The sequence below is a fragment of the Pyrus communis genome, chromosome 8 (assembly GCF_963583255.1).
Source record: "Pyrus communis chromosome 8, drPyrComm1.1, whole genome shotgun sequence".
NCBI lineage: Eukaryota > Viridiplantae > Streptophyta > Magnoliopsida > Rosales > Rosaceae > Pyrus > Pyrus communis.
In genome coordinates this window covers 12,674,759-12,687,646 of record NC_084810.1, presented here as the reverse complement: position 1 = coordinate 12,687,646, position 12,888 = coordinate 12,674,759, and the positions used below count along the sequence as shown (strand labels likewise).

Below are 12,888 nucleotides of genomic sequence, written 5' to 3'. Positions count from 1 at the left end.
ATATCATAGAGTATTCTCCCTTAATGGTTTGAATGTTAAATATATTTTGTTGCACATTCACATGTCCCTATGATTAACTAGCTTAGCCCCAACTATGCGATGGACACTTTAATGGAATGCCTTTAACACAGTTAAAGACTAAGGACCTAACCACAAAACAATCGTGATATCTCGGGTCAAATGAATATTTTGCATTATCCCAACTATGAGTTCTCATGTGACATGAGTATGAGAACTTGTCGTTAATCGCGTTCAATAAACTCATTCTCTATTGAGCACTTACATACTTGCCTTGGTATCAGTCACACCAATGACTCAAGACCAGTCACTTTACCAGAGAGAAGTCATAACATGTACTAATCTTAACAGATCATCAATTCCCAATTGGCAATCCTATGATCGAGAACCTTTAGGGTATGTGTATGAAAGAGAATGGTCTCATGAATCTAACTTCTTTAGATCACATTCTCCTAGTTACATATTTTTTGAACTTATTATTTATGTGTATAACATTTAATGAGACGGCTTTAAATAATAATCGTTGCTCTTACATTAAACTATTTAGTTTGACATGTGAAATATCCATAAAGTATCATCTTATGATTGGGTTTAGGGTACACTTCCAACAGTTCCTACATTATCGAAGGTAATCCTGTCATGTTACAAGTTAGAAAGGAAGTGTAATGAGATGAATGGAATAATGCAATATAATGCATGCCTTATGGCGCAAGGCTTCTCTCAAACGCCCTGTGATTGATTGCATCATTATAATTGTGGTTAGTGTTTCTCCACGGGGATATTGACACAGAGATTTACATGTAAGTTTTTGAAAAATTACATGGACTGTTTGAAAAGTTCCAAATCACAGAACACCCTCTCAACTCATCTGAGGCATTCACTTTACGGATTAAAGCAATCCCCGACTAAGTTATTGTTTAATTAGTAAGGGATATGAAATTATGCCCTTACGTGTTAAATTAAGAAGTTATATTCTGAATTGCTAAAGTTGTAGTTTATATCAATGACATGAATCTCACTAAGGCTCCAGAAGAGCTTGACAAAATTAGCTCGCACTTGAAGACAGAATTTAAGATCAAATATCTTGGGAAAACTCATTTATATCTTGACCTGGAGTTCAAAGCACTGTTTTCACGGTATTTTGGTCTACCAGTCGAACTACACCTGAACGTGTTACCTTTGAGTATACCTATGGTCATCCATACGCTATATGCAAATAAAACCCTTGAAAAGGTTATAGAATCTAAAGTTCCATATCTGAGTTGAACTTTCTGCTTTGTTTTACTTAACTCATTACATTAGACATGACATTTCTTTTACTGTTGATCTATTGGTAAAGATGCAGTACTGCGCCTACACGCACCCACTGAATTGGTATTAAAGACATTTTTTCTCTACCTTGAAGATACTACGGATTTCGGCTAATCTCTATGCATCCCGAGCGGATCCAACCCCTCTGATCCTCGGAATGATGCTTTTCTTTATACGATGCCGCATGTATCAATCAGACGAAGGCATGATACGTTAATACCAAGACATATTGTGTCTACATCACATCAACAAAGAATTAGGAGATTGAAGTTAAGCAATCTGATCCCAAAATTGGCCAACCTCTTCACGATGCCACTACCGAAGTCTACCTTCTAGAAGCCTGTTTGAGAATTGGTATGTGTCACTATCTCATATGCAATGCTTGTAGTTCTCATTTGGAAGTTTTGTTAAACTCATGGGGTATCCAGAAGTATACTCACTTAATCGTAATGTAATATTTTTCCTTACACTTGAGAGCATTTTTCCTACTAGATTTTTGCTACCTAACTACATTTTTGCTACTTGCGTCCAAAAGACATATAGTTTTGACTAAATGTAACTTCTCTTGGTGCTCCTTAGTCTATCGTTTTTTATCCCACCTTGGGCTTTATCATAGCAAGGTTTTGTGTGTTTGACCATTTTTTATGCATTCTTCTGTTGATTTGAGACTCGCATTCGCTCATTGTGCCAACAACTTCATTAATTGTATTTCCTTTATTGTTGAAGACCTGATGCATTATTTACTTGAATATTTACACACTCAAGGAGAAGTGTTGCGATCCTAATCAGGTTAAGAATGTGATTATATTTACGTACTCAACGACTTCACCAATTGTATTTACTTCATATCAAAATATTTACTCTGCATACTTTTCTCAAATATGAATTACCCAATAGCTTAATAAACTAAAAAATTGTAACTTATGCGTAGCACACCATGATTAAGAAAAACCTCTCGTCGTGCACGAAAAAGCACGTGCATAAAGGTTAATTTGAAAAATACTTTTTAAATAATCAAAACTAGGGGTGGGCACGGGTCGAGCCGGGCCCAATTTTGAAGGGACCGGACCGAACTTGGGTTCAATAGAGACGGGTCGGGCCAGGCCGGGGATACATTTTCTAATATAGGAACCGGACCTTACCCAACCCGGTTGAAATGGGTCGATACGAGCCGGGTCCATGGGTCTTTGGTGTTTTTTTTTTCTTCTTTTCTTCTTCAACTCTCTGGATTGTTCCGGGAACCGGACCACTACCTTCTTCTCAGACATCCTCGTCGCATTCATCTTCTTGCCAAGCTTCCTCGTCGTGGTTTTAAACAGCCGCTTCATGCAGTGGCGGCAGATGCTGCAGCAGCCATCTTTGAGGCCGAGTCCAAACTGTGTCCCAAATTAGAAGAGCAGCTCCCATCACTACTTGTGGTTGTGCCGCTCGAAATCGAACACGAAGAAGCCTGCAACTGCCCATCTCCACTGCCAACTCTCCATATCAGTAATCATTCACCTTACATTAGCTTCACATCGATCAAATCCAATGAATACCCAAAAATCGAAAAAAAATTGAATTGCTAAAGATATAAAATTGTAGAAGAAAAATGAAAAACCCTAACCCAGCGATCAAACCCCTAAATCAGTAACCCTAGGCACTAAAACAACATAATTGACCCCAATTCCAAATCAAAAAAACCCTAACCCAACCAAATCCCAAATTATGAAACCCTAGAATCAAACCAAATTCTGATCCTAGGCCTTGAGATCGTCCTCAGAGATCTTCTCGTTGGGCTTGGCAGCGTCGACATGCCGTTGTCAGCGTAATCATCCTTGATCATGTGCTTGATGGTCTGCGACTCTAGTGCCACCGCCTCCTCGACCTTGAACGACTCGCCGTCTGAGCTCTTGAGGGTGATCTTCTTCGACGACGATGACATGGTTGGTGACGGTGAGACTTGAGAGGGGTGACTGGTGAGATTGGGTTGTTGCTCCAGTCCTCGCAGTACCAGCAATCGTCAATCAATTGGGTTGACGACAAGGCACTGGCTTTGGAGAGAGACTGTAGGAAACATAATCGAGTTCAAGGACTCGAGTCGAGTGATAGAATCGAGGTCGAGGACGAGGAAACCTAAAACTAACGGTTAAGATTAGATGGAGAGATGATCTCTTCAATCTTGTCCGTCCATTTCAATTACAAACGGGTCGATCCGGGTACCTGCAGTTCCTATACTTCGGGAATCGGCCCGAATCGAAAATTACAAAGGCCCAGCCCGACCCGCCCCGTTTCTCTTTTTTAAAATTAAGAACCGGCATGTACCTGCCCCGAACCTTGATTACCCGCCTCAACTCGCGGTTCCTATACCCGTTTGCCCACCCCTAATCAAAACTGCATATTAATATAATGCTCTTTGTCAGCCGAAATAGGATGAAAATAGTATTTAGTCTTCTATGAAAACACAAAATTTAAGAGCAGTGACGTAACTTCACAAAACAAAATTTTACTATTTTTTATTTCAGTCTCACCTACAGATAGACTTGGCATTCGTGTCGTGTTTCTCGTGTTAGTTGTTTTCATGTCATACTTAATAGCTTAACGGGTCGTGTGTGTAATACACATTAAAGTAAACAGGTAATATGACCTGACCCGTTACCCGTTAAGAAAAATATATTTTAAATCAATAAAAATGAAAATGAAAAACATAATTTGACCCAAAAAATGTAAAACATAATACTAAATTAGTATATATGACACACCCCGATCAAAATTTGGAGCGTAATGCAGAAGTAAAAGAGTGAAAATACGAGGAAATAAAGTCAACAAGATAATTTACTATAAAAAGATCAGTGAGTACTAGTGGCTACATAGAAGGAAAAATGCAAAGTAGAAGTTCAAGTATCTTAGGTGCCATCCAAAATAAACAAACACTACACAAGTGATAACTAGAAAATCCTACATGGAGGGTGCTCTGTTAAAACTGCCTCGATGCCTAGTTCGTCACCCACGTCCTCACTACCTAAAATCTGGAGGGGCGCAAAACAGAAAACGTGAGTGGGCAAAAACAAAGTTTTTTTTTCAAACCATTTCAATATCAAGTAATAACCCCTCTCTGTAAAACCCGTATACTTTTCAAAAAATATTATACGTACTCGTATATCAAATCATGCTAAAACGATAAAGCTCAAATATGCCATGCCAGAATATACTGTGTTAGAAAATCCAATCAAATAGTATAAGCGTTAATCAGGTGAGATAAAACAAATCATAATATACCGATAATATCAGTACGTTAGCCGGAGTCACCTAAAGTGACCTGTACGGCTGAATCTATAGCTCCTTAACCACTATCCTGCACACGAGTCGGAACCACCTATAGTGGTCTGTACGACAGGCTGATGTATATAAATACGCTCAGTGCTACGATCACGTGAAGGCTGTGCGATGTATCGCAAGTCACCTACGAGTCGGAACCACCTAAAGTGGTCTGTACGACAGTCTGGCACCTGTTTTGGATCCAAGGTGAGCGTACGGTGCGGGAGGTGAACGATCACGTGAAGGCTAGGCCCTACTCTGGCGGAGCACAATCACCGAGGTGCAGGAATATAAGCTATAACTCAATCTCATCAACACCACATCTATCACTAACAACATACTCACCTGACTTACCTGAGCGTCTGCGGCACCAAATCATAATCAACACAATCACAATAATAATAACGACGATATTTGACATGGCATTTCAATTATAAACCATTTCGATTATAAAATCATTAAAACGTAATTTCTGGAAAGATACCAATCATAATATATATATATATATATATATATATATATATATATATTGAAAATAAAAGCCCACTCACTGATACATAGAAGGGTTGTAAGCCCCAAGCCTCGCGTGGCTGCGCTCGTCCTCCGGATGGTCCTCACCTATATGCGAAACAACTATAAAACCGTCAATTTTACGCATATAACCAACCTTGCGTAATAACTTCTCATACATTGCTCAATTAGGGTGTTTGAATATACCAACATGCTCTACTCAATCCCATGAACACCCCTATATTTTTAGAAATTTTTTTTGAAGCCTTACGTACCCCCACGCGCAGGCATGTGTCTAGCGTACGGACGGAATCCCTAACGCCGTTAGGGAATATTCCATCAATTTACCAGATATATTCTGTTAACTTTAACCTAACGCCGTTAGTCTCCGTTAGGAATATTTCGTTGTCCCCTACCTCAGGTTGTCGGAATCCGGTGCCGGCCGCCGTTGCGTCGCCAGATTCTAGAAAAACTTTAAAATAGCTTTTCTCACTCAATTCTCAACCAAACTTCACAAAATTTATGTCAAAATGAAGCTTAAGACAAGGAAAAGAAGTTTATACCACTTTGAAGCACCAAAAACGCCGGAATCTCGCCGGAGAAATTCCACAAAATCCGGCTAACCTTAGAACTTGCTATCCCGACGTCCAAAATCCTTCAAACTTGTTCCCCAAGCTTCGTGAGAAGGATCTAAAGCTCCCTATAACCTCAAAACTCGAAGAAACCTCCGCGATCATGAGTGCATGAACAGTGCATGAAAACTGGTTTCTCGAGTTTTCGAAGGTCTCACATCCTAAAATTGGTATGGATGAGTTCCTCGGCTTGCTAGGAGTCCAAAACCAACCTTCAAACCTTCGATCCGTGCGTGGAAAGTTGGCTTCGAAGTTTGTCCGTACACTTGCAAAGGAAATGGAAGAAAAATTCGAGAGAGAGAGAGTCGCGGGAGAAAAGGATAGATGTGTGTGAGTGTGCGTGTGGTCCAAATGGCAGCCCACCAACCAAAACAAAACAAACAACACTTTGCAATGCCAATTAATGTCCAGGGGCAAAATCATCCTTTCACACTAACGTTACAAATAATTCGGGACGGGCTGTCACAATATACATACTAAATTTCGGAGTTGAATCCTTCATAAAAGTTGTAAAGCTTTTCATTACGAGTGATTACATTTTTCACAATTCTACAATAATTATTATTAATTTTGCACTCAAATAAAAAACATTGTTCATGAGATTTGGAGGGTTTTAAAAATCTAAATAACCATGTAACCATCGTCTAAGCATTGAGGATGCAATTATAAACGTTTGTTATGCTTTCACATCTTTCAGACTTATACATTATTGATTATGAATTTTGTTATTTTGAACTCCCTTAAAAATACTATTCAAGAAAGTTTGTATGGTTTTAAAAATTCAAATGATCATATACCCATCATCAAAGCGTAGAGAATGTGACTACGAGCGTTTGCATATTTTTTTTCATATTTTTCTCACATGTGAATTAATTATTATAATTTTTTTAATGTGTTTGGTATTTTTAAATTACTTGATATTTCTATTTTTAATTTCAAATTTTGCCTATAATATACTATAAAAATAAATAAAACTTAAATTTTAAAATTATATAGAATAATAATTAATAAACAATATATACATATTCATTATATCTATTGTATTTTATAGTAAGTTTTTTTTAGTAGTTTATAAAATTAAAATCATTAAAATAATTTTTTTCTTATTGTGTCGAGACAGATTACTGGCGTATTACTCTTGTGTAAACTTGTTAATAACCCGTTATTAACGGGTTATTAGGGTGTTACTCGATAATGATCTGATTAGTTATCGTGTTGACTCGAAACCCGTTATTTTCATGTCGTTTACATGTCGTGTTAACGGATTATATAAAAAATTATCATGTCTACCTATTGATGATTTTAACATTTTTAATTTAAAAAAATAATAATAATAAAAAATAAAACTCCCTCTCTATACTCCCACGTTCTCTGTCCTCTCTCCTTCAATTTTAAAAACAAAAATATATTTTTTTAATATTTTATAAACACATGATCTGGTTGGTGTAATCAGATGCGAAAATTAACGAGAGAAATCTACATTTTCTACGACCAAGCGAACAAGAGGAATAGAGGGTTACCATGGCCGATTCATCTTCGTCTCCTTCACTGTCCTTCGTTACAAAGCATTGGGAGGGTTACAAGGATTTCTGGTGCGAGCGATTCTCCTTCCTCAACAACTACTCCAAGTTCGTCAAGCGGGACAAGCCCCTCCATTCCTGGTCCGACTCCGACGTCGAAGCCTTCATTGCTCTCGACCCTGTCAATGGCCCCGCTGTAATTTCTTACCCTTCTGTCTTTCTTCCATTTTATTCCTGTTTATAATTGTTTAGGGTATATGGGTGTCTTTGATTTCGTGTTTTTCTGACCTTTGTGGATCAGGGTGTACGTATTTTTGTTTCTGTTTTGATCTTCTTTCTGTTTTTTAATCTGGGTATTTGTTAATTTTTCTCCTTGATTCAATTTTGGTGGTGTGCCCCTTTTTGTCTAATTTCTTGATTTCATTTTGGAGCTGTGCCCCCTTTCTTTTTTCGAGATGAATAATGTTGGTTTGAGTTGATGTATTCATCTGGGTGAGGTATTTTTCCGTCTGTCGTTTCATTATTTTTTCGCTTATTGTTTATGCTTGGTGCCTTTCGGTTACGAATGAGTGAGGTTGGTGCTTTAATGTTTGGATGGTCTACGGGCGGGGCGTTTAAATGGCTTAGGCAAAATGATGAATGGATCTTCAGAAATTTGCATTAGATTTGATTCGAGACTGTTGTTCTTTTGGCATGAAAGTAATCAAAATTAGAGACATGCAGTGTTTGGATTTGAATTTTAGTTTAATGATGTTTTGAAGAGAAGGAGTAACGAACCTGAAATCAAACTGACGCGTATGAACTAGTAGAGAAAGCAAAGAGCTATGTGGCTGGAGACTCCGTCCTTATTTTCTGTCATTTATTTCTGGTGGCATTTTGTTTTGGACCCTTTGAAAATGCTTTGTAAGCAGACATGTCTGGTTATTCGTGGAAACAGTCAAGATTCTTGATTGTTAAAAAATTTTGTCTAGTTACCTGAGCAAGCAAGTAAACAACTAATCAGTCTTGCCCTCAGAAATTATTGAGGTTCACTCCAAACAAACTGTATTTTGTATTTCCAGTGTGGAAAAGAAACACGTCTAAATTGCTATTCTCTTCTTTTTGGTATCTTTTCATATTTATGTTGCCACCGGCCTCCACCTGAAATGCAGCATAAATGAAGTGGAAAAGCATATCTGATTTTGTTTACCTTATATATTTAGATTTCTTATTTATTCTTTTGCAGCTCTAAGTAGTGGCTTTGTGCCACTTAGTACTGCGGTCTAATGATATTCCTCTTCACTTGTAAGTGAGAGGTCTTAGGTTCGATTCTCGCCAAAGGCAGATTTGAACCACATTATTGCTAGCCCATTTTGAGGCTAAGCCCACCCCCTCCCCCTTAGTGTAAATAATGTCGCTTGTTCAAAAGAAAAAAGAAGTGGCTTTGTATTTCTTGTTCAAGACAAAAATGAAAGGTTTTCTAATTGCAAACAATTACCATTGGTTAATCTTGACTCCACCAACACTGTTCCAATCATGTATTATACTATTTTCTGGTAACCCAGTTATTTTGCCTGCAACTTGAGAAGATGTCTGCTAATATGATATCCGAGTCTCGTCTTATGGTTCAATGATGCATTTTCTGTACAGCTAAGGTGTGTTTTCTTTGAATAGCTGAGTTAACACTTTTTTGTTTTGCAGCTGAAGACTGCTAGGGAAGCAGTGAACTTTGGTCTTACAGGAAGCGTTATTGGAGCGGTATCAACTGCTGGCTTTGCGTGGAAATATTCAAGGAGTTTACATGGTAACAATTTGCCTTTTCTTTTAGGGTTTACGATTCTATATGAAGAAGTACTGCACAAGGATCAGATGCATCTGGTTCCTTGTTTTTACCTTCACTTATTAAGCTGGCTATTAGTTGGATCTCTAATTATAGCACCACTTCTTCAGTTCGGCCTGACATTTTTTTGCTTTATAGTTCAACATTTTCTTTAAACAACCTTTCAAATTTGTGGATGAATAAAAGATGCATATCTAATAATTGGACACATCAACACATCTTGATATCTTATTGATGTACTAAGTTCATGTTCACTGGCAAAAATGCTACTTATGAAAATGATAGTGCTAACTGGGTATCATAAGATGGACTGACATTGATTTCTATCAGTGGCAAAAAGAAAATATCGTATGAATAGTTCATTATTTCTTTCTTATGTTTTGTTTTTTCCATTCCACTTGGCCTGCATTGTCTATCTATATTCTTGAAGCATAAATTTCTGAAAAAATTTGGGTATACTTAGTGCACGAATTTTACCCTTTCCTTTATTGGTTTCTGTGTGCTTTGGGAGGTGTACATGGGTGTGCCGTGTTTCCAATAAACTACCTTCTTTCATCAAGGACTTTGTCTCATTGGTTATTTTGTGGCGTCCTGTAATCTCAAGGTTCGTATGCAGTGGAAGAAATTTTCCTTGTAATCTAGGTTCTTGTTTCAACTGTTCCCCTTTCCAAGAGCCGGACTTTATTTAATCTGTAGCCGTCATTGTTGAAAGCAAATTAAGATTAAGCATTCAAGCTTTGGTAGGGAATCATAAAGCAGCGGTAGGTTATGATGCAAATATTCCCTTTGTCTATTTGAGTGAGCTTATGCTCGTGTATACAGAATAGGATGTGAAGATATTAGTAACATGTCTTGGTAGGAATCAACCTTATTCCTATATTACATGTTGTAGTGTATTACAACAGATGAGTGCTATCGCTCGGTGATGCATATGACATCTGTCTAGGAATTTTAACTTGCAATCTTCATATGTTTCAATCAGGAGCATGACAATTGACGATAGGTTCTTTTAGAAAACATTATGTTATGGATGGGAGGATCTGGTTTCTGAACCCTTTTGCACTTGACAGGTGCTGGACTGTCCCTTCTAGCTGGAGGTGTTTTTGGCTGGACATTTGGACAGGAAGTTGCAAATCACTGGCTGCAACTCTACAGGTTCGACACCTTGGCTGCACAAACCAAGTTCCTTGAGTGGTGGCAAGAAAAGAACGAGAGACGATCTTAAACACGGCTTGCTCTCGGAAGCAAAGATAATAACCCTTGTTCCAGTTCTACAATAAGAATCAAACACACCTGTGTTGAAAGTTGTAATGGGAAAAGATTGTATTTACTTTATATTTGTGCTGGATTGTTTCTTTTGGGCTCTGAAGAAAATCAGTCTGATGAAATTGCAACATTTTGTGAACTTGGTGGATTGTGATGGATTTTTCGTGTGCGGAAAAAATTGTTGCATTTGGTGATTATTTAAGATGTTACAGGTGACGTGCAATCTTGGATGCGCATTTTACTTGTGACCCAAGGACGAGGTTTACAGTTAAAATGCGTCTCTCTCGGGGGAAAGTCCAGACTCCGCCGCTTGGTTAGTAAGATGGCATGACAAACTTGAACAAGAGTTTTGACATCACTCAAGTAAATTGTACAAAATCGGCTTACGGTAGTTCTCTATTCCAAGATAAAATCATGTTCATGCAAGCAACGCAACGGTCACACACTTGTAAGCTACATGGATCACAAGACACGGACTGTACATACTAAACTTCCATAGTGTTTGCAGCTAAACATAACCGTTCACGTATTATCTCCAAAATAGTAAAAAGTCGGTAGCAAGATAGAGTCTCTCATGCCAAACCTGCAGGCCACAGTGGGGAGGAGATTTTCCGCGGAGTTGGGAGCGAATGCCATTCAAACAGGGGTAACCTGAGAAGCTGCATGAGAAATAGCAAAACAGTTGGTGAATCTTACTCCGCAAATGGCGGCACCTTGACATCAAAGAGAAAGTATGCATGAGATGCAAGAACACAATTTTGTTTTGTATATTGAGAAAGCAATGCATATGTCAAACAGTTTATTATAATATAATAGGAATGTAGTCATTGTCGACGCTTAAGAGGAAAAAAAATCCAAAAATTGAGTAGTACATATATGCGTGTCATATAAAGAGTACAAACTGTGAAATCTACGTTAATACATCAGGAAAAGAAGATGAATCTCATATCGATTAGATTGTAAGAACTTGCATCTCACCTTAAACACCTGTACTGCAACGACGCACCAGCGATCACAAGCAGCAGGATGACCTCCCTTCAACAAAGACGGCATCCAAGATTAAAGGTTAAAAGTTCTTCGGAGTACACTAACAAAATTTCTGTCATGTCTAGAGTAGTTGAGATATAAACTAACAAAATTTCTTTACAAGACTAGGTAAGGAAGTTGAGTTCTACCATGACTGCATTTATTTTCCAAACCTTCAAGGGTTTGCTTCCCCCGTTTTCTGAACACTAATTAAGGAAAGCAATTGTTGGATCTGAACCCAAGTTGCTTCCATCGATTTAAAATCGTTTTTGGCCTGCATAGCTTTCTTCACCCAAGTTTTATCATGCATACAATGATCCAGAAGCAGCTTCTGGCTGTGCTCAAGCTTGCAACGGAACTCATCCATTTCGGTTTTGTGGTTGGAATTTAACTCCTCCAATTTCTCCAAATTAGCTTTTTCTTCAAACAATTTTTTCTCAAGCTCTTCAACCCTTGATTTTTGCACAATGATGCAAGCTTGCAACTTTTCTTCATCCGCTTGAGCTTTTGAAAAAAGGCGATTGTAGACTTCTACTTCTTGTTCCAGTGCTACCTTCTGATTAAATTTTTTTCTAACTTCAGCTACGGTTCCATTGGCCTTGTGGTACTTGGACTTCACAGAAGCAAGCTTCACCTGGACATTTTCAATGTTCGCATACTCAACTCCAGTTTGGCCATAGGCGTTTAGCAAGATTTCCAATGATGACTTCAAGTTCCGTAAACATTCAATTTCCATGACTTCATCCAGAGAGAGTGTGGTGATACTTTGGATCTTGGCCTTGGCTTGAGAAATCTCATAGGAATCAGGAATGGGAGCATCTTCAGTTATAGCCAAGAGACAAGCATCTGGATGATGATGGAGATAAGTATCCAGAAAGTCCAAAGCTCGGGCAGAATGCAGGGGCTTTGACATCTAAAGTAAGAATCAGTAAGCATCATAACATAAAACTGGATACGAAATAGTCGAGATAGATACAAATTACCTTGACATCAAGATTGTCATGAAAACGGGAGCGGTAGGAACCACTTTCTTTACTTATAGTATTTGGATGAGGTGACACTACTTGAAGCAGGGATTGAGTTACTTGAGGAGGCCGAGATTCAGCTGATTCTTCACTGGGAGGAGATGAAATTTGACTAGGAAGCTTTGCATTTGAAGCATCCGCAACCTCAGTAGGTGGCACATCTTCCAGCTTAGGAGTACTGTTATATTCAGTTACTTCAGCAATGTGTTGCATATCTATATCAGATTGTTGTCTTTTTGACAGAGGAGTACTCATGCTTTTCTCATAGATGGCTTGCTTAGCCTGAGAATAGAATTCAGAATCGGACTTTGTTAGATTAATCAAAAGCCGGTGCACTTCTTCTTTGGTTATCCTTGTCTTTTGAAAACTTTTGCCTCGTCTAATCTCGGATTCATTTTTGGATTGATGAGTGGTTCCTTGGCTTGCCAAAACCTTTGCCTCAGTTGGGTTGGCATGAGATAGAT

The 12,888-nt window shown here is 38.2% G+C and overlaps 2 protein-coding genes across 2 annotated transcripts; one reads left to right on the top strand and one right to left on the bottom strand.

The window, feature by feature from the left end:
- Positions 1 to 2,653: 2,653 nt before the first annotated feature.
- On the bottom strand, positions 2,654 to 3,253 carry LOC137742971 (SKP1-like protein 1B). The gene is made up of 2 exons (XM_068482897.1): positions 3,057 to 3,253; positions 2,654 to 2,798 (listed from the first exon to the last, which is right to left on the bottom strand). Exons 1-2 carry the CDS (start codon positions 3,251 to 3,253, stop codon positions 2,654 to 2,656), a joined length of 342 nt encoding a protein of 113 aa, XP_068338998.1.
- A 3,944-nt stretch (positions 3,254 to 7,197) lies between these two features.
- On the top strand, positions 7,198 to 10,522 carry LOC137742177 (succinate dehydrogenase subunit 6, mitochondrial). Its single transcript, XM_068481963.1, has 3 exons — positions 7,198 to 7,484; positions 8,969 to 9,071; positions 10,178 to 10,522. The coding sequence occupies exons 1-3, from the start codon at positions 7,290 to 7,292 to the stop codon at positions 10,330 to 10,332; spliced, it is 453 nt and encodes a 150-aa protein (XP_068338064.1). The 5' UTR covers positions 7,198 to 7,289; the 3' UTR covers positions 10,333 to 10,522.
- The last annotated feature ends 2,366 nt before the right edge of the window (positions 10,523 to 12,888 follow it).